The 22,224-nt window shown below is 36.5% G+C and overlaps 2 protein-coding genes across 4 annotated transcripts in view; one reads left to right on the forward strand and one right to left on the reverse strand.

The window, feature by feature from the left end:
• Nucleotides 1-21,605, forward strand: part of LOC120296993 (transient receptor potential cation channel subfamily C member 4 associated protein) — a 37,881-nt gene extending 16,276 nt beyond the window's left edge. The window contains exons 4-19 of the mRNA XM_039319084.1: nt 2,310-2,367; nt 3,184-3,239; nt 4,260-4,388; nt 6,321-6,522; nt 7,295-7,483; nt 8,211-8,353; nt 9,956-10,087; nt 11,444-11,502; nt 12,755-12,856; nt 13,238-13,321; nt 13,899-13,989; nt 14,313-14,453; nt 14,564-14,672; nt 15,141-15,253; nt 15,390-15,596; nt 18,405-21,605. Of these exons, the coding sequence (XP_039175018.1) occupies nt 2,310-2,367; nt 3,184-3,239; nt 4,260-4,388; nt 6,321-6,522; nt 7,295-7,483; nt 8,211-8,353; nt 9,956-10,087; nt 11,444-11,502; nt 12,755-12,856; nt 13,238-13,321; nt 13,899-13,989; nt 14,313-14,453; nt 14,564-14,672; nt 15,141-15,253; nt 15,390-15,596; nt 18,405-18,542 (1,953 nt within the window). The 3' untranslated portion in view covers nt 18,543-21,605. The remainder of the gene's footprint in view (nt 1-2,309; nt 2,368-3,183; nt 3,240-4,259; nt 4,389-6,320; nt 6,523-7,294; nt 7,484-8,210; nt 8,354-9,955; nt 10,088-11,443; nt 11,503-12,754; nt 12,857-13,237; nt 13,322-13,898; nt 13,990-14,312; nt 14,454-14,563; nt 14,673-15,140; nt 15,254-15,389; nt 15,597-18,404) is intronic.
• Nucleotides 21,606-21,984: 379 nt separating this feature from the next.
• The window catches only part of MYH7B (myosin heavy chain 7B), a 46,338-nt gene continuing 46,098 nt past the window's right edge, over nt 21,985-22,224 (reverse strand). For all 3 annotated transcript variants that reach the window (XM_039319062.1, XM_039319064.1, XM_039319063.1), the window contains one exon: nt 21,985-22,094. In XM_039319062.1, coding sequence (XP_039174996.1) covers nt 22,083-22,094 — 12 coding nt within the window. In that variant the 3' untranslated portion in view covers nt 21,985-22,082. The remainder of the gene's footprint in view (nt 22,095-22,224) is intronic.

The following is a 22,224-nucleotide window of genomic DNA, read 5'->3' on the forward strand; positions in this document are numbered from 1 at the left end:
TGGAGGTCATCTAGTCCAACCCCTTGCTAAGGCAGGAAACGCTGTACCATTTCAGACAAATGGCTGTCCAGTCTCTTCTTAAAAACTTCCAGTGTTGGAGCATTCACCGCTTCTAGAGGCAGGTTGTTCCACTGGTTAATTGTTCTAACTGTCAGGAAGTTTCTCCTTAGTTCTAGGTTGCTTCTCTCCTTGATTAGTTTCCATCCGTTGCTTCTTGTCCTGCCTTCAGGCTCCTTGGAAAATAGCTTGACTCCCTCTTCTTTGTGGCAGCCCCTGAGATATTGGAACACTGCTATCATGTCCCCCCTCATCCTTCTCTTCATTAAACTAGACATACCCAATTCCAGCAACCTTTCCTTATATGCTTTAGCCTCCAGTCCCCTAATCATCTTTGTTGCTCTTCTCTGTACTCTTTCTAGAGTCTCAACATCTTTTTTACATCGTGGTGACCAAAACTGGATCTAGTATTCCAAGTGTGGCCTTACCAAGGCATTGTAAAGTGATATTAATACTTCATGTGATCTTAATTCTATCTCTCTGTTAATGCAGCCCAGCACTGTGTTGGCCTTTTTGGCAGCTGTAGCACACTGCTGGCTCATATTTAAGTGATTGTCCACTAGAACTCCGAGGTCCCTCTCACAGTTATTACTATTGAGCAAGGTACCCCCTATATCATACCTGTACATTTGTTTTTTCTTGCCTAGATGTAGAACCTTACTTTTTTCACCATTGAATTTCATTTTGTTAGATAGCTCCCAGTGTTCAAGTCTGTCCAGATCCTCCTTATCCTAAGCCTGTCTTCTGGAGTGTTGGCTATTCCTGCCAGCTTGGTGTCATCTGCAAATTTGATGAGTTCCCCATCTATCCCCTCGTCCAAATCGTTGATGGGGATGTTGAAGAGCACTGGGCCCAGAACAGAGCCCTGGGGCACCCCATATACACTTCCCTCCATATAGATGCAGTTCCATTGAGGACCACACGCTGAGTACGGCCGGTCAGCCAGCTACGGATCCATCTGGTGGTGATGCTGTCTAACCCACATTTTTCTATCTTATCAAGTAGTAGGTTGTAATCTACTTTATCAAATGCCTTACTGAAATCCAAGTAAATCTGATCCACTAATTTTGTCACTTGGTCAAAGAATGCAATAAGGTTTGTCTGGCATGATCTATTTTTGACAAACCCATGTTGGCTTTTAGTAATTACTTTGTTTGCCTCTAGGTGTTCGCTGATTCGTTGTTTGATTATCTTTTCCAGAATCTTCCCAGGTATCAAGTTCAGGCTGATAGGTCTGTAATTTCCTGGGTCCATTTTTTTCCCTTTTTTGTAGATGTAGAACCTTACATCAGCTCTTTTCCAGTCCTCCGGTAGTTCCCCAGTGCTCCAGGATCTTTGAAAAATATAGTTCAATGGTTCTAAGATCACATCTGTCAGTTCCTTGAGAACCCTGGGGTGTAATCCATCTGGTCCTGGTGATTTGAACTCATCTAGGCTGGACAGGTGCTCACTTACCAATTTCTTGCCTATCTTAACATGCGTTTCTATTCTGTTTTTATGGCACTATTTTTTGTAGGTTGATCTGTTTTTTCCCATTGTGTAAAGGCAGATGCAAAAAACGAGTTAAATAGTTCTGCTTTCTCCCTGTTCCTTGTCACCTTCTTGCCACTTTCCCCCATTAATGGACCAATCATTTCCTTCACTTTTTTCTTGTTTTTTACATGTTGACTTTTTGTTATTTTTGACTTTGGTTGCAAGCCTTAGTTCATTTTGAGCCTTAGTTTTCCTCGCTTCATCTTTGCAGGCTCGGGCTATTTGTTGATATTCTGACTTAGTTATGTGCCCCTGTTTCCACTTTCTATACTTGTCCTTTTTATCTTTCAATTTGTCAGAGAGTTCTTTATGCAGCCATGCTGTTTTCTTTTGAGAGCTGTTATTTTTCCTCTTTGTTGGTACTTGTTTTGTAAAGTAAGGTAAAGTCTTGTTCAAATCAAGCTGATGATTGTACAGACATATAACTATTTGTCTGGCAAAAATGCAGAAGGGGATTGCCATCGAATTTGGGAATGTTTTAAGTTTCCCACACTAGTTATAAACCCAGGGTCTGCTGAGGGTCTCCTATCGAAATATTAACCAAGTTTACCTTGCCTTTCTTATTTTTGGGGGATCAAACAGGTGCTACCATGTAGTTGAATAGACGTTTTGTGTGCGCAACAAAAAAGAAGAATTTGCTTAAAATCAATTGAAGTTGCTATTCAAATAATTGTTGTACTATTTTGTTAAAGTAAATAAAGTAATTATCTTATTCACAGCTTCTGGTAGAAATACTTATGAGGCCAACATTTATTACACAGAAGAAGAAACAAAAGAGTAAGTAGAAGTCATGTCTCTGTCATAAATACTTTTTTATTCAGTGGAGGTTTGGTAGCAGTAGTTGCAAGATAAATTATAGTTTACTCACTATGGAAACATTAACCAATCATTTAAAACATGCCTCATATTTGCTATGTGGATTTAAATTAGTACCTCTAATTCTACATTCAGCTTTCATTAAATTTGTTTTTACTTTTAGAGAAATTATTTTTATTCTATCTATTAAGAATTAACAAACTAATATTTTTTTAAAAAATACAAATATATGTGTAAAGCAGTGGTCCCCAACCTCCAGTCTGTGGACCAGCACCGATCCGCAGCATGCCAACAACCAGGCCGCACAAACAAGCAAAGCCCCACCCACAGGATGCAGGCAGTATGCAAACCCACAGCCCCTCTGGTCCAGGGAAAAACATTTCTCCACGGCACCGGTCCCGGGTGCCCAAAAGGTTGGGGACCTTTGGTGTAGAGCATCATTATGAAGGGATAAGCATGGATAAAGCAATATAGTTGTTTTTTTAAGGGGGGGTCTGATATATAAAATGCATAAAAGTAGGCACCATAATAATAATCCTGGAATTACCATTGAGATGGAAGACTGATGGTAGATTGTTAGCCATTTACTTATAATCCTCCCCACTGATACCATTAACCCTAGGTTTAATGGATTTTAACAGCTAAAATACCTGCTGTTTTCATCAGCATTCTTTGTATTTATGATATAATGTAACATACCTTGAAATATAGGCAGAATGTGTGACCTTCAGATACTGTATTTGAAAAAAGCATTAATTAGAATATTATGTTTTACAGTAAGTGATGACCTTATCAAGGACTGTTTAAGCATATTGTACAATTCCTGCATATGTGTAAGTCATATTCAATTTTCTAACAAGTTTTTGTTTTACTTTACCTAAAAACATTACCTACTTTTAAAAAAAATAAAACATAGAATTTCACATAATATAATATAAACACGTTGTCAGCTGCATTTTATCTCAATTTTGTCTTTTAAAGAGGATTTGTTGGTATGTGATTAATTGTAGGACTATTAAGAGTTTAGTAATAAGAAATTCATTGGTATTTTCTATATTTTTATTCCGGATTGAAAATTATTTTCCATCAAATAAGTTTAAAAATACATTACCGTGATTGTTTTTGGACTGCTTTTGATACTTTCCTGTGTTCCCAAGCTATGGAATCTATTCCATCAATAGCAATAGCACTTAGACTTATATACCGCTTCACAGTGCTTTACAGCATTCCCTAAATGGTCCACTTTTTAGGAAAGGAATCAAGACCTTCCTCTTCAATCAGGCATTTGCAGTTGAAGCTAGTCTTTTAGGTATTTATTTTATGTTGATGTTGCTGCCTTCAATGCCCCATATACAAAAAGATGGGATAGTAGATAAAATAATAACAATAATAATATCAATTATCTAACTATTCTTAATATCAACATGATCAGCATTATCGGCAAAAATATTGGACTATATACAGTATTGTCATTCTGCTAAAAATACACACACACAAAATAATATAGGCCTTAGAGCTTTAGGGAATCCTCCAAAACAAATATGAGAAGATATTTGGGGAATTAGATTTATAACATCAATCCTACTGAAAAGCTCTTATCAGTTTCAACCTAGGGCTGAAGAGTTTAAACAAATGTACAGCATAATCTATCAATGAGTCCCTTTTTCCATTCAGTCATCCAGAACAGCTTCATTAGAGTCCAGAAACAGACTTTCATTATTTGTTTTTACTATATATTTATTTTCCTCCTTAATATACTTGTAAGAATTGTCAATTGAGGAATACTATTGTGGATTTTTATTCAGAGATATTGCCAATAAATAATTGGGATGAATACTTTCTTAATTTTGTAGACCGAAGGAGTCACTAAACGATTGGCAGAAAGAAATGATTTTGTGCTGTTCTTGTTTACACTGATGACAAATAAAAAGACATTCCTGCAAACAGCCACTCTTATTGAAGACATTCTTGGAGTGAAAAAGGTTTGTCAATAATCCTTTGAAACTATTAATAGTTTATATAGGCATGGGACAATTAATTTTGGAAAAAAATTTGGATCCTTCACTCATGTACTAATGAATTAGCTGAGAAAAATCATCCTTCTTGGCAACCACATTCAAAATTTAAACAGTTGAATTTTCTGATGGCCTTCAAAGGCAGCATCATGTAGAATGCTTGGCAATAGCCCAAGCAAATTATGATAGTGATATAGGTGGTCCTTGAGTTATTACCATTCATTCAGCATCTCTTCGAAGTTACAGTAGCACTGAACAAAGGGACTAACCCTCAAAGTTCCAGCCATTTATGCACTGCACAGTCACGTGAACAAAATTTGGATACTTGGCAACTAGCTTGCACTTACAGCTATTTGCAACATCCCCCAGTCATATGATTACTGACCTTCTCTACCAGCTTTGCATAAGCAAAATCAATGGGTAAGCCAACAAGGAAGATCACAAGTCACTTAGGTAAGTGTCATCTCCCCCCCCCCCCAGCATTCGTTTGTTGCATGCAGCACACACTCCTTCATATCACTTACTTGCACCTACCAGTGCCCTCTTTTCCTGGGCCTTCCTGCTCTTGCATACAAACATACACCTGTGCCCTCTTTTTCTCCGTTTCTCCCTGACCTCATGTCACATTGTAGCATCACCCCAACTCGCTGGTGACCTGTGTTTCCCAGGCCTCTTGCACTTCCCTGTGGCACCCTCGTGCTCCTCACCTGGGACTCCCTCCGCTTTCTGTTTAAGAACATGCATGTCTTGGGTTACAGTGACAACCAGGACTGCCTGGATCACCATAGTTAAATGATGCGGTCATGTGACATTGCACTTTACAACCAGACGGCTTGATGATGGCAGTCCTGGTCCCAAATGCTTTCATAACTCAAGGACTACCTGTATTAGTTTCTCAACTAGTTCTGCAACTCCAGGTCGGGTTGCAGTTGGGATGCAAGGTAAAGGACCTGATCAAAGGACCTCCTGGCTGTAGCCTTTAGTTTCCTTTCCATTAGTAGCTGTCATTTGAGGAGGATCTCCAAATCGTAGGTTTGCTTCCTCAGGAGCAATGCTATCTCCTTGAGAGATAATCTCGCGATGGCGGATGGTGGTCTGTGATGGGCAAAAGCAACTGTCTCAGGGAACAGCTACCCTGTTTTCTCTCATCCAGATTCTAAGAGCCTCTGGGTACTAAGACAAGATTTTTGTAGCACCTTCAGCTGGCCTGGGCTGACTACCGAATAGTGATAGCAATAGCATTTTGGCTTATATGCTGCCCCATAGTGCTTTACAGCACTCTCTGGCAGTTTACAATGTAAAGCATTATTTTGCATATTGCCCCCAACAATCTGGGTCCTTATTTTACCGACCTTGGAAGGATGAAGGCTGAGTCAACTTTGAGCCCCGTCAGGATCGAACTCCAGGCTGTGAGCAGATTTTGCCTGCAACACTGCACTTTAACCACTGCACCACCAGGGTATGTATCATTGGTATATTGAGGATGCCTCACCTTAAATTACTACATGACTTCTCCCAGCAGATATTCATGCAGACATTAAATAGGACAGGAAATAAGACTGAACTATGAGGTTGAGAGTCTTCCCTACAATCACTGAGTTGCCATGGGCATCTCTTTTGCTTGGTAACACATAGAGACTCTACTCATGCTATGACAGCTGTGGTAAAAGGGGATGGATAGTGCTAAATTTTCAAAGATTACAGTAGCATGATTTGAACTAGGCACACCTGATACCTTTTTAAGGAATTTTGTAGAGTTTCTAATATGCTTCACCTGAAACTGAAAAAGATTCCATGTACTGAAAGCAATTTGTTTAAATGTTGTTAAATTATTCATAATGGTTAATTACTAGAATGTAAGAAATGTTAGCAATTAACATGTGAATTGCCTCCTTTTAGGAAATGATCCAGTTGGAGGATATTCCAAATCTCGCCAATCTTGTCTCCAGTTTTGACCAACAGCAACTAGCAAACTTCTGCAGGATCCTTGCTGTTACAATTTCAGAGCTTGACACTGGCAGTGATGATAAACACACACTACTTGCTAAAAATGCTCAACAGAAAAAAAATTTGGGTCCTTCTCGAGCCGAAATAAATCAAGGTAAAATGTTTCCTTTCATTGTAAAATATTCCAAACAAGAACACTCAAGAAAATAGAAAAGCTGGAAAGAATTATGTGCTTTTTTCAAATTTGCAAGTGTGCATATTGTAGAAATAAGTAATCTGTAAGGAGTCAGCAGGCACAACTCAACCATCTGAACTTTTTGAGAATTGTAGGAAGTCATGCAATGACTCAGTTAAAGGGTGGGACTGTTTTTTTACTTTTAAGAATGAGAGTGGGAGAGAGAAGCTTCTGGAAGGCAGATATTTCCATTTCTGTCTTAATTCTGTACTTCCATTCTCCCAGCTCAAAATAGTGCTGTAGAAATTCAGTGGCAGAATCATCAAATTTTGCTGGAGCTATTTTGGGGAGGGGCACAAGTGGATGTGGAATGTTTTGTCAATTAGGTACCTCCTGCTTTCTAATTCTAAATAGAAAATAAAAAAATCAACTATTTTTCTACCAAATGTCATTAGTATGATATCAGAGTGCTAGGAGTCTACAAATGTAGTCCAAGGGGCGTATCAGGAGCATTTGGTGGAAGGGGAATGAAAATTATCTCCCCAGAGGAATTTAAGAGCATAATTATTCATTTAAATTCACCTTAAAGTTTTCACTTTTTTGCTTGCTTGCTAAAAGAAATGTCCTAGCTACTCAAATTCTATAATGTTCTTTTATTTAAGATGAGAATATTAATTAGGTTAGCTAAAATAATTCGTAGGTTTTTCAATAATTTACTATTTAATGTGGTTCTCTTTGCCTCTTTTCCTAGCTACCCTTCTCAATATACCAGGTTTCATTGAACGACTATGTAAACTAGCAACCCGAAAAGTATCAGAAACAACAGGAACTTCCAGTTTTCTTCAAGAGCTGGAGGAGTGGTACACCTGGCTAGACAACGCTTTAGTTCTTGATGCACTAATGCGTGTGGCAGATGAAGAAACAGAGCAAAGTAGTACAGGTATTCAGCACACGCTAAAACAGCCATTTCTTAATCTGCAGTTCCTTAAAGGGTCTATCCTGAAATTAGTACCCCTAGGCCACCACATTTAAACATTTTAACTGACATTGTTCTAATCATATAGTAAGGTGGAATGGTTTTTAATAGCTTTTTGCTATTCAGTCATTTCAGTTTAAGTTTAGGCAAGGTTTCTTTTTCTTCCATTGCCATTGTGTAATCTTTCCTCCTTTACACCCAAAGCTGCTCAGCATATCACTGCTGCTGCCATTGTTTACATTTAGTTATTAGTTACATTTATAGTTTATCTTTTCTCCAAGTACCCAAGTTGACTTCTGTAGGGATTTTCCTTCACTTTATTCCCATAACACAGACTTGTGCGATAGGTTTGGCTGAGAGGGACTAAGTTGCTGAAACTCACTCAGTAGGTTTCCATATCCAAGGATGGCCTTGAACCTGGATCTCCCCAGTTCTATTCCAACAGTATAACTATTAAAGCACACAGTTACCCCTTAGAATAAGAGTCTTTCTCAAGTACTGCAGCTGGGGAAGAACAAAGCTATTACCAGTAAGGAAGAACTTAAATCACACTCCAGAGAAAGAAGCCCAAGCACATTAACAGTTGGACAATTAATGAGGATGGAATCCAGGACAGTTCATAAAAGGAAGTTCACACAGGTTGATGTAATGTCTTATGAAGACCTCTACATTGAGCATTTTTCTGTCTTAGAATCTTCAGATGAGAGTGGATTTGCCAACACCTCAACGAGGAATCAGCTTCCTCAATCCATGAAAATTATGCATGAAATTATGTATAAATTGGAAGTTTTATATGTGCTCTGTGTGCTTTTAATGGGAAGACAAAGAAATCAGGTAATGCTATTATCATTTTTTGAGATATTCTCTCCAAATGTTTCTTAAAATCTTACAACCTTTTAAAAACTAAACTTATTTTAGTTCTCAGGACACTGTTGATCTTTTTTTAAGTACTTATTTTTAAACCTGCACATTTTATTCTCTGGAATAAAATAGAAATGTTCTGAGTCACTGTCAGGTCAGGTGTCTTGCATAACCACTAGTTAAAGGGCTTTTGGTTAAAGAAACAGAACATGAATTAGAACAGTGGTGGCAAACCTATGGCACAGGTCCAAAGGCGGCACTCAGAGCCCTCTCTGTGGGCACGCGCACCGTCGCCCCAGTCCTAGGCTTTCAGCTGGGTTTTATAAAATCTTTTCGCTTTAGGCCTCCACCACTGTGTGCAAAAAAAGAGAAAGATTCAGTCAATTTCAACTTCTCGCGGGAAAAAAAAAGATCTTGCAAAGTTGGAATTGATTGATTGAAGTTTTTAGTCCCATCCAGTCTGCCGTTACCACCGCAGCCACACTCACCCAATGAGCCACGCCCAACCGGCACTTGACGATGCATAAATGGGTTTTGGGTTGCAGTTTGGGCACTCAGTCTCTAAAAGGTTTGCTGTCACTAAATTAGAATATCCCTTTACTATTAAGGATTTACTCATTGAAAACCATAGAATTTAGATAATAGTTTATGCCTCCAAAATCAAGTACCAATATCATATTTTAATAGGAAAATACCAACTATATATACCTTAGAATGATACCTTTTACTAAGATGATACCAGATGCACTTAAAGACATATAACTAATTTGTTTTTAATCAGTAATGTCTGAAAGATATTTATATAATAATAATGATGATGAAGATGATAAAGTTGGAAGGGACCTTGGAGGTCATCTAGTCCAACCCCTTGCTAAGGCAGGAAACCCTGTACCATTTCAGACAAATGGCTGTCCAGTCTCTTCTTAAAAACTTCCAGTTTTTGGAGCATTGACAACTTCTGGAGGCAATTTGTTCCACTGATTAATTGTTCTAATTGTCAGGAAATTTCTCCTTAGTTCTAGGTTGCTTCTCTCCTTGATTAGTTTCCATCCATTGCTTCTTGTCCTGCCTTCAGGTACTTTGGAGAATAGGTTGACTTCCTCTTCTTTGTGGCAGCCCCTGAGATATTGGAACACTGCTATCATGTCACCCTTCGTCCTTCTCTTCATTAAACTAGACATACCCAATTCCAGCAACCGTTCCTTATATGTTTTAGCTTCCAGTCACCTAATCCAGTGAATTTATTATTCATTCATTCAATTTCCATAGCTGTCCATTTCAAACAGTGATTCTGGTAACTTCTAATTCAAAAAATATATATACTACATTTCAAAAAAGAATTTTAAGACAATAAAAAATATCCAAAATAAATATACAGAGCAGCCAAGATACTTGACCAATTATCAATAAATCCAGGAAACAGGGCCCTTAACGCTTTCACCACCCCAGGCTTGGGAACATGACCAGGTTTTTAGAGCTCTACAAAAGGCTAAGAGGTTGGGGGATAAATATTGTTTCCTTCCAATATTTGAAGTGATAGATAAGGTGAATTAACTGAATGCTCTTTTTCTTTAGGTTCATAAAATGATTGCTGAATTTAGACTGATCCCTGGCCTTAATAATTTATTTGATAAATTAATATGGCGGAAACATTCGGCATCGGCCCTTGTTTTGCCTGGGCACAATCAGAACTGTGACTGTAGCCCGGTGAGTATTAGTTTATCCTGGTGAGAAGCTTGCCATAAATAGCATTAACATATGACTGTCCTAGTCAGGTCACAAAAGCTGAAACTATAAAAATATCTCTTTTATGTTGAGTTTTGTCATGGTGATAAATGGCCACATCAGTATAGTTTCTTGGTCATACCTAAATGGTTTGCTATTGCCTTCTAGAATTTTTTATTTGTTTCTTTTGTTTTATTTATTAATCTAGCTCACTTTTCTAGCATTCCCTGGAGGCCTTTCATCTAAGTACTAACCAATCTCAGTCCTCTTTGATTTCCAGGTCATGGAAAAGTTTAGGGATGGAAAATAGGAGAAGTGTTTTCATGATTTAGGATGAGCACAGATAGTTGGTAATTTTCCTTATCACCACCTCAAGATCTTACTTAGCTAGCAACATTTCTTTAGGAGTGCCACCTAGTTTAAATCCACTCTAGAATCCATTTTCAGATTTGGGAGAATCCTGTCATATTGGAGATAAAAAGGCAGATTCCATTGAAAACTGAGGTGTATAATACCAAATGTAACCTTGGGATATTTTTTATTAATAAATAGTAATTTTTGATTACTAATAGTAATAATGACTGCAATCGCTCAGCTCCTCTCTAAGCTGGTTTCTTACTGGTCACGTGTGGCATGTGTGGCCAAGATGCCCAGTGCTCAATCTTGTGGTATGATCTGGTGACTCCTAAGAAAATAGACAGGGTTTTCTGTCTACTTTGGTTCCACTACCTGTTCGTTGGACCAGATCCATCGTGGCTTGTAAAAGCAACCAGAAAGATGTTTGTGGTGTGGTAGGTGACTGCCCTGCTCTGCAAGTTGCATTGGCGAGCAGTTTGTTTCCAGATGCAACTGAAGGGGCTGGTTATTTCTTAGAGAACCATACATGGCTATCTGAAGGACTGCCTTCTCCCATGATTTCTGCCTAGCTCATAGAAGCCATTAGAGTTGGCACATTGCTTTTGTTCAAACTATCTTGTAGCAGCTAGAAAGTTCATCTCTACCGTCCCCTGCTCTCTGGAATGAGGTTCCCCCTAAGAGCCAGGTGGCTTCCCCCAATGGCAGAGGGCCTTAAAGACCTGGCTGTTCTTCTAGACCCTCGGCTAGAGCAGCTGGAGCTCCTTGTTGAATTCATTAATAGAATTCATTTATGTATTTTTCTATGTTTTTAGCTGGTTTCTATATCTTGTTCTCAATTTTATTTATTTATTTAACTTGGCTTTCCCCCCCTAATTCATATTGTATTTAGTTCTGTCAGAGTTGGGCAGTGCCTAATTGACGATGCTGATGATTGCAGTTCATTCACTTTATTTATAAAAGTAATTAACCTTCCTTCTGCAGGATATTACCTTGAAGATTCAGTTTTTGAGACTACTTCAGAGTTTTAGTGATCATCATGAGTGAGTATATGTTTGTGATCCTTATTGCAATTTCTCTGCCCATTTAGCTTAACAGTGAATATTTAACTTTTAATATAGTGAGAAGCTCCTCAAAAATAACTACATAGTCAATTGTATGTATAGTAATTACCTTTGAACAACATTTATACGTGTCACATATTTAAAACTTACATTGAGCAAGAAAACGGGAAGAGCAAATAAGGGAAAGGAGTTTGGTGAAAGAAATCAGGAAGAAAGGAGTTTGGTGGGAGGTTTTACATAGGAACTCAGCTTCAGGGAGCCCGTGACTGAGGCTGCAAGCAGTAAGGACAATAAAAGAAGCATTGTTATCTGTGCAACAATTTTTTCTGCCTAGAGGACAGAACTATATTTACTGCATTTGCAAGCTTGTGCCCTTATCAAAAGAGACTTGAGGAGCTCAGCATTGCAGTACTCATTGCAGAGATTGTGGGAAACTATTAGAGTCCAGTAGGTGGTGTTATTCAAAATGTATGATATTTCTTCCACAATGCATGAAGTACAAGAAAAAAAACTAGGAAGAACTGGAGACTGTAAATCAGGAAGACATGATTAAAACTTGATGAGATAATTAGCACATAGAAAGTGGAAGTTACCACTCATATAAAAAAAAAGAGAGGCCCTACAGACAGGAGGGATACACTATGCACAAATAAAAGCAACAACTCTGCACAGAAACCCAGGAGCTGAATCATAAAAATCCTATTGGAAGTGTTTGGGTAGCAATAAAAGAAGAGAAAACCAAAAATGGTAATATGTAGAACTTATCAGAGGATGTTTAGTCAGGAAAAAGGTATGGTTATGCTTCTATCTATCTATTTATCTGTAGGTAGGTAGGTAGGTAGGTAGGTAGGTAGGTAGGTAGGTAGATAGATAGATAGATAGATAGATAGATAGATAGATAGATAGATAGATAGATAGATAGATAGATAGATAGATAGATGCACAGTGTCAATCGGTTCTGTGGGTTCTTGTCAATCTTTTTCATGCATTGATTGTTACTGATTCCATTCCCTGAACCTTCAATGTCCCAAACTGTGAATGGTCTATGAGGTTATTCAATATAGTTGCCAATGTTTACCTCCTAATATTGTTTTTATAAAACTGACCATCTCTGTCTGATCCCAAACCTTGACATTGTTGCAAATGCTGTAAATTTTGGAAATAGCAAATAAATAATGCATTACATAAGCTAATAGAGGTGTTCATGTATCTGTTCTAATGTTCATATTAGGAACAAGTATCTACTTTTAAACAGTCAAGAACTTAATGAATTGAGCGCAATCTCTCTAAAAGCCAACATCCCTGAGGTTGAGGCTGTTATCAACACAGACAGGTAGAAAACTGTGAATACATATTTTTCTGCATAATCTGTTTTCTGGAGTAATCTTTGCATAGTGGTCCATTTTACCATGACTTTCTCATGAATATTCAGCAGTCTGGTACACAATGCAGCTTAAATTTAAATGTATGCCACTCTGCTTGCAGACTTGATTTTTTTAAATGCATCAATTTTTAAAATTCAGATAGAAAAAATATTGTAGATTATACAGTTCAAATGTGAAAGCTATATAAGTGAAATCTGACATGTGGACCTTGACTTTCTGTATAAAACTGGGCAATATACAGTATTGAAGAGAAGTATGCTAAATAGTAATTGTATAGCTTCACACGGCAGTCCATTGGTTTACTTACTTAACACCTTCCTATACTTTAGAAATTTAATTTGCGATGGGAAAAGAGGCTTGCTAACCAGACTTCTTCAGGTAATGAAGAAAGAACCAGCAGAATCGTCATTCAGGTGAGTTCTGGTCTTGCTACATCTTGAGGCCTGCATCTTGTTACATCTTGGGGCCTGCAGAGAATTTATTTCATTATCCTCTATTAAAAAATTAAATTGAGTTCATGGCAATAAATAGTAACTTTATTATTTTACTCTGCAATGTTTCAGCCTTGCCCATGGCATTAAAAGTTGCTTAGTCTCCAGAGATGTTGGCTATCAGAGCCTTAGATCGAAAATAATACGTTCTAGAGAGAGAGTGATCCATATATGTAGTCAGTGGTAGCTATTATATTTTTTTCTAATGATTTCTATTAGTAAGAAGTTGCACAAATATCATTTTAATTCTGATAAAATTGATGCTTTTTTGCTATGGCAAAGTTCCAGTTACACAATGAGCAAATTTATTCTCCACATAATTGTCCAAGATTAAAAAATTAAGTATTTTCATTGGTCTTCTTCCTCTTCCTATTTCTCTCCAAAGAAGAATTATATACCCCGGCTAAGCATGAATAACAATGTTAATTTTGTTTTGTTGTATTTATGTGTTTAATGGAGAAAAAAGGAACATGTGCTTAATTTTCTTCTGTTTTACCAGATTTTGGCAAGCAAGGGCGGTTGAAAGTTTCTTACGAGGTGCTACTTCCTATGCAGATCAGATGTTCTTGCTAAAAAGGGGGCTTTTAGAGGTAATTTAATTTAGCATCAGTATTCAAGAAATTAACTTTTAAACTTTACCAGAAAACTGTTGTTACATGTAGAATCTATATGAATGTTTGCAATTTATTCTGATTTTGTATGTTTGAAAGCACAGGTGTACATTATTAATTTTAATAATTTCCCAAATTTAATAATTTCCCAAACATATTTTTGTAGTATGTTAACAAAAAAAAAATCTTGTTGTTAAGTGAATGTTTGATTTTAATATGTTACTATATTAATAATTGTATTCTATTGTAATACAAAATGTAATGTCTTAAACTTATAGTAACAGTCCATTTAATCTTGCCAGCATATTCTGTACTGCATTGTTGACAGTGAATGCAAATCACGAGATGTGCTTCAAAGTTATTTTGATCTTCTGGGGGAACTGATGAAATTCAACATAGACGCTTTCAAGAGATTTAACAAGTACATCAATACAGAGGAAAAGGTAAAACTAAAATTCTAGAATCCGTTTTATACGGTTTTAGTATTATACTTGTTTATTTATTTATTCGTATATAGTACTCTTGATAGAGCCTAATGATTCCAATATTTTAGTTTCAGATATTTTTGAATCAGATCAACAGTTCACTGGTTGATTCCAACATGTTGGTTCGTTGTATTACTTTGTCCCTGGATCGATTTGAGAGCCAGTCAGATATTAAAGGTAAAATAATTGTTTTGAAACCAAGGAATAACATTAAAAATCTGTGCAAGTATATCTTTTTGCAGCTTATCTGTAGCCATTGCTGGAAATACTCTTGAAATCATTAACACATTTTATTCATAAATGTAGTTTAATCTGTTGAAATGCTGATGAACAACGGTATCTTCCTTGAAGCAAAGACTCCAATATAACCAACAATTTTACTAGCCATTGTGCGATCAAGGTTTGTATAGGAAATAAGTAGCCCTTATCCTAAATACCATCAATTCCCAACATTGATACCATATTGGCTAATGCCAGGTTTTCTTTGAAAGACCAAAGTTACATTCTGAAAAGCACTTCAATTACAACCAATCTTTCCAACAAGTTATGAGTGGAAGTCATATTAGCAGTGCTTTTTTTCCTCTTCAGAATTATAGCTTGTTCAGGACTTATCACTTTAAATCTAACACACTTTCTTTTTTGTAGTTGCAGAAGTCTTGTCTGAGTGCTGCCTCTTATCATACATGTCACAGATGTCCATGAGAATGTCCTTTCTTTTCCGACTCATTAATATTATTCATGTACAAACACTGACCCAGGTAATATATGGCAATTGGATTTCAGGAATAATATGTATATATTGATCCATAAAATGATATTTTATACCTTGTTGATTAGATTCTGTAGAATAACTAACAATATGGTTTCTCATCTTGATTCTTTTTTCAACTTTAGGAAAACGTAAGTTGTCTGAACACAAGTCTAGTTATCTTAATGTTAGCTCGAAGAAAAGACAAGCTCCCATTCTATCTGCGTACCCTTCAAGAGATGGAATATACAAAGAAATATCCTGGTTTCATCCTGAACAATTTTCATAGTCTTCTTCGTTTCTGGCAGCAGCATTACCTCAATAAGGACAAGGACAGCACCTGTTTAGAAAATGTAAGCCTGCAACCTAGGTTCCTTGCAAATATTTATGTTTCAAAATTGTGGTGCGGAAGAGAAGAGAAAACTTTTGATGGAATAAAACAGAAGTGAAAAAAAAACAAGATATCCTGTTTGAGCTTTCAACAGTGGAAAACACTCATTATTTTGTAGTGTTTCTATTTGCTTGTAAGACTGAACAGGTAATGCATTACTATAGGAACATTCAAGTGAATGTTTACTGCAGACTTTTTAAAAAGAGAATTGCTGCATTATCAGAGATAAAATTTTGTGTTTAATACAAATAGTTTTATTCTTTTAAATATAGGAAAATGCTGCCTCATTAGAAAATATCTCTACAGTCTGTGTGTTCTTTGCAAGGGGACAATCCATTTCTGCCTGAAAGAACAAGTTACGTTGTGCAGTGAACAGCATTAGCAAATAACAGTCTTCCACCAAAGTTGGTTATTAATACTAGCTACATTTCAGAATGCATTATGGTATGATAGAAACAATTCCAAAATATTTGAGAATATTGTTCATGTATTCTTTATTGAGAATTCTGATAATTGAACTCTTGGACTAAATATATATTCCGGTGCAGCTAGACCAGCGGTTCTCAACCTATGGGTCGCGACCCCATTTGGGGTCGATCGACCATTTTACGGGGGTCGCCCGACCATTTTACGGGGGTCGCCAAACAATGCGATCCGCCATTTTCCCCCCTCAGGGGGCGGCGCTGCGCATGCGCGCTGCGCATGGGGTGGCGCACCGCGCTGCGCATGCGCGGCACGTTTGTGTGACGGGGGTCGCCGTCACACAAACGTTGAGAAACGCTGAGCTAGACAAAGACATTGGTTTGTGATATTCTTACCAGGATGGACTTTTTATTCTTCCATTTCAAACCAATATTGCATTCGGAATGTCAAACCTAAAAGACCGTCTTTCTGTGACAGAGAAAGCTGACAAGAAGATAAAATATCGTACATGAAATGGGTGAATCCAAAAAATAATGTAGGATTTTCATTGGCCAGAAAATTAAGCTTTCCTGATTATTTAATATAACATATATGTTCTGTAAAATGAACAAATTTATTTTGATTTTGGTATTTAATTTATACACTACCAGAATTAGTTTTTCCTGGCCCAGAATGTTACATAAACTAACTAAAAAATATGACATCAGCCGATGTTATTTAAAGCAGCATTTAGATTAAATTAAGCATTATATTTTACTTAATTCTAAAATAGAAAAGCTGCCAAGCATGAGGCAAATAATTTCTTATTTAATCACCTGCATACATAGGATAATCTAGCAAGCTTTCCGGGTTTCAGTTCAGTCTTGCTTCATTTTTCTTTTGTAACCCTGTATATTCTCAACCATTTTTAGCCAATTTGATTTGAACTGGACCAAATTATTTGGCAATTTCTGTATCATCTGGGTGTAATATATTCCTAATGCAGAATGAGTTATACTTAGGGGTTCTCAAAATTTGTAAGTCTTCAGCATCTTAAATGATAAATGAAGTTCTATTATACCTGGTTGAATAAAACATTTTCCCCATGGGATTATATTTTAGCAAAATATGTATCATTTTTAGGCATTAAATTTTATGTGGTAGGAACAGTAATACTGCAGCTTCCCACTGTAGGTCTCCACAGGTAAGAAAAGAAACAAAGCCCAAAGGAAGTTTTGATTGCACAAATTTAGTCAATAAAGATCTCCTTGAAATTGCTCTAAACTACCCCACTGCCCCAATCCCTGAGTTAATGTGTACATGAAATTCTTTTGATCTGGATTCTATATAGCATCTTGTTTTCTTGGAGATCAGGTTAAGAGTGGGGTGATGAATTGTTGATGAATTCCTGTAACACCTGAACCTATCAAGATTGAGTCTCCAAAATGTGATGGCAAATTATTAATTTTGAGGGCAATTTTTGATGGACTTTTGGAGGACAGAGATCAATTTGGTGGGTTATATATTAACACATCCTATGTCTGTTGTACCTCAAAATAATCCTTCAACACTTCCCTTCAAAAAGGAGCAAAACATTTCTACAGAGCACTTTTCATTACTGTTGGGGGGGGGGTGAATTGCATATGTGCTACAACATCAACTCAAAGTATTTGGTGGCATATTCAAATACTAGCAATGAGATGTTAATGGTATATATTTATTTAGGAAATTTAGATGATTGCCCAGTTCACTCACAGTTACTCCAGACAGCTTTACAGAAAAAAAACACCAAATACAATACCTGAGACACCCGCATTTTCCTGGCAACAGCATTCAAACAAATGACTTGATGGGTTCCCAGGTCCGTTGGCAAACCAATGTTTTCAGGGCCTTTCAGAAAAATATCAAGGGGGCCAGTCTTATCTCTGCAGGATGATGGTCCTTTTCTTGGCCCCACCAGGTAGACCTCCTTAACTGGGGTGACCTATAAAATATCCTGCTTCCCCACTATATCCTGATGGGTAAAACATCCCGCTTCCCCACTATCCCCAGATGTAACTGGAAAAATATAGCCCTTCAAATAACCTCGCCCTCGTCCATGTAGGGCTTTAAAGGTAATAACCAGCACCTTGAATTGGTCCCAGAAGCAAATCAACAACCCATGCAGTTCCTACAAGAGAGATGCCATTCCTACATGTGCAAATCTAGACTTGCACAAAACTAGGCGGGCTGCCATATTTTGAACTAGATGAAGCTTCCAGATACTTTTCAAGAGCAACCCCAAATAGAACCCCATTTGTACTAGCAAGCCATATTCCAGAAACATTTGTTTTGTTTGTGCTTATTTTTCTTTCTTTTCCCCTTATAGAGTTCATGTATTAGTTTTTCCTATTGGAAAGAGACTGTGTCTGTTCTGCTTAGTACCGATCGGACATCACCTTGTGCCATAATTAGCTACATTGATGAGGCATACATGGATATTGACAGAGACTTCACCGAAGAGTAATTCCACCAGTTCTCACTTCCAGTGGACAATACCTCAGAGGGAATCTTGCAGACGTTGGATTTTCAGGGATATGCTGTGTGCACAAACTTAGAATATTACTATCTTAATGTATTTTCTCCCCTTGCCCCACCACCCTCTTTAAAGAGCAAGATTTCACAAACTTGAAACGTATCACATATTCAGGGAAATCTGCATACTGTTTGGAATTGTCAGCAAAAAGGTCCACTTTCCCCTGCTCATTATGACTAGAAGCCTTTGAGCTTGGGAGGTGGGATCTTTCCAATATACAAGGGTTAGCTGTGATTTTCTTTCTGGTAACCCAAATTAGAAGTTAAAAGGAGAAGTAATTCCCTAAGTCATTGAAACAAGCTGGTTTTATGAGCACACCTAAGGTACACCAGCCACTATTAAGTCATCATAAAAAGCTGATTCCTAATTCTTCACATCTTTTTCTTTGTTTTGCATTTCAAGAGGATCGTGTGTGCAATTCACTTTTAAATACATAAAAATAATGGCTTGTCCTTTTTTCTGCAAATGATTTTAGAAATGTTTCGTACTAAACTGTCCCATTCTCTTCTTTGGTTCACTGTATTATTGCATTCAAAAGTATTTTTCTCTGGTCTGTGGATTTGTCTTCAATGGACTTTTACAGTGCTGTCTAGAACAGGTATATATTGCAGTGATGGAAGTAGTTGGCTTTTTTCCCCTGGCTTTTTTTGTTTGTTTGCTTGTTTATTAGGTTTTCAGATACAATCACGGGAAAAACAAGAAAGAATAAAAAGAACACAAAGGAAAGATTTTATTTACAGGTTTTGTAAAATTAACTAAATAAATTTCCTCGTGACATTGATATAAATCTATGTATAGTTTTAAGAATATTAAAATTAGCTTTTTATGAAATAATTAACAGTAACCAATATGAATCAAATTGTAAATTTAAAAAATCCTATAATTTCTGCCTGATCTAACAAATGTGAATTTAACAGATCATAAAGATTAAATATTAGTCTAATATATAGATTTATATCAAAATATTTTTGAAACATTTTAATTAACTTTACAATGCTTTCAGGTCTCCTTTTCATCTCCTTTTTTTCTTTTTTTATTGTTCCATTTGATTGTATCTGTAAATCTAATAGACAAAAAAAGGGAAGGATAACAAATAAATTAAAAATTTATGGATTTTTTTTCTAAATTCTGCAGTCTGGCCATTTTGTTCATAATGCAAATGGAATTTTCTTTCACAGTACTGTATTGCTTTTGCTGAATATTAAACCTATTGTTGAACAGAAAGGTGTACTAATTTGCACTCTGGAAACAGAGGCACCAGCTAAAGTGAAAGAATTAGCACCATCCGTTCTGATGTGTATGTGCCCACACACTCACAAACCAGAACAATATATATAATATATATTGTTCTTAATGTGTAATAGTAACTGGAAGTTGTCTAGTCTACTACTGATACTTACTTGTATTTCATATCGGGTGAATTATTCAGTAAATATTGAACTTGCTGTTGTAACTGCCAGTGTTTAAACACATTAGTTGAAAGACAGCTGGTGTTTGATTCCAGAAACTTTTTTTGGAATAAAAGCTTCATTTCATCATTGTGCTCAGGCACTTTATGGAATTTATGAAGCATTAGAACAGCCCTTTTTGTCCTTAGCTTTCAACTATTCTTATGTATGCATTTATAATTTTATAACATTTTATCTTAAACAGATCCCTAAAAAGCCTCAACTTAAAAATTTCAAGGAGATATCTTGGTTGTGTTCTGTTAAAATTTATCCTTCAAAGCATAACATTTTTATTAGAATTGGCCATTAGAAATGTAATTAGAAATGTAATAATAGCAAGACATCTCCATGAAACCTACAATATTTGAAAGTAAGATACAGTTGATCAGCTATTCCCCCATTCACATTTGCTCTGCACACGCTATTGCACCTTATTTGGGGGCAAAAGTAATAGAAATAATAGATCTCTGGTGGTTGATTTGCATACAAAATTATTAAGGTATTTACTGGGGACAAAGATAGCGTCCACTTTTTTTATAATAAGAGCCCTGTCAAGAAAGCCTGACTGCTCCGTAATTATCTAATTGTGAATCTATTACCTGAACAAAACAGCACTTTATTAAGGCTATCCCTTTTGTTTTATCCTTTACAGCTTGTCAGAAATAAAATGGAAACTTTGGAGTAAATCATGTATCTTGCTTTAAAGAAACCTCTTAAAGATATGTTTAAACTGACTTTCCCAGTGGCCCTGTACTCTGTTATACATCTGATGCCTTTGGAGAATGTCATTCAAGAATTTTAGTTTGGGATAAATTTTGAGAGAGTCAATTGCTTCTACAACATCCCCATCCTCAGTCCTAGGTCATTGTAGTAACTCTGCAATTGTAGTAAACATAAAGACTCAAATGCCTGTGGATTCCTTTTGATTAGAACTGAAACATCAGGACAGTATGGCCATCATCTACAAAAATGAATTCTAAGTATCTAATTAATTCATACATATGTCTTGTCTTTGAATGACCATCCTTCTTTTTACTAATCAATTTGGCTTTCAGTGAGACTTCTCTCACTAAAAAACAAAAATACTTAGCTACTCCAAGGATGATTTACCTATCATGCTGTGTATTTATTTCTGACTTTTCAGTATAGGCAATTCCAAAGAATTGGGTTGGAGGTTTTGGCTCAGGGTATATTATTGGCCTTTTGGTTCCTTACAGGGACACATGAGTGCCATGTTTCTCTTCCACAGCTACTGCTGTAGATCATCTTTGTGTATGATGGGAAACTACAATAGCCTTGGATTAAGTATAAAATGTGTGGAGGAGTAATAGCTGGCAAATCACATTTATATGTGGCTGTAAAAAAAAAAGGAAATCGCTGAAGGAATGGAACTGTTTTGTGGCAAAAAGGCGACTCCCCTAGCCAGCAAATGTTTCTGGAAATTTTAATTATTTCACACAAATTAATGTTCATGCTGCCCAGATTAATACTGACTGACTAACACCACATAAATGTATTAAATGGAATAAAGAATTCTATTTTAAAACATGTCTCACGAAATATTATTCAAAAAACTCCAGTCTGAGCTTGTTTGTAAAAAGGTAGATCAGTCAGATATTTATATAGAGTAGCAGTTCTCCAAGACTGTTGAATGTTCATCACTGTAGCAAGAGAGTTGTGTTAGACTGTGATAGCCAGATTCTGAAAGTCTGGTTACACCTGAGATGATTTTTTTTTATGCAGGTCATGAAATGCTTTATATTAGCAATACTTATTCCTTAAATAATGCTAGTCTCAAAAGATGCTGTCAGACTCTCCAAATTTGAGATTTGTCTTGTAAATAAGATGTGAGTTCCATTTTTAAAAAGCCTAATAGGAAGACATTCTACAGTTGAATATTCAAAAAAAAGAAGTTACACACTTTCCATCATGAGTATTAAACTTTATTCACTACAGAGTCAGAAATGACTGTTGCAGCCATTACATAGCCATATTCATCGAAGAGATGTTACACTGAAGTTTCTTATTCTTCATGCTGTTAATAATAATAAAAGTTATTTTCAGATTTGATTTGCCACAGATAACTTCTCAGAGCCCCAGCTCCCTCTTTCGTAAAAAGTGTTTTGCATTGCTTTGTGGCTTGGATATTCCACATCAGAATACAA

The sequence above is a fragment of the Crotalus tigris genome, unplaced genomic scaffold (assembly GCF_016545835.1).
Source record: "Crotalus tigris isolate CLP2741 ecotype Arizona unplaced genomic scaffold, ASM1654583v1 scf7180000022411.5474196:2289641, whole genome shotgun sequence".
Classification (NCBI taxonomy): Eukaryota; Metazoa; Chordata; class Lepidosauria; order Squamata; family Viperidae; genus Crotalus; species Crotalus tigris.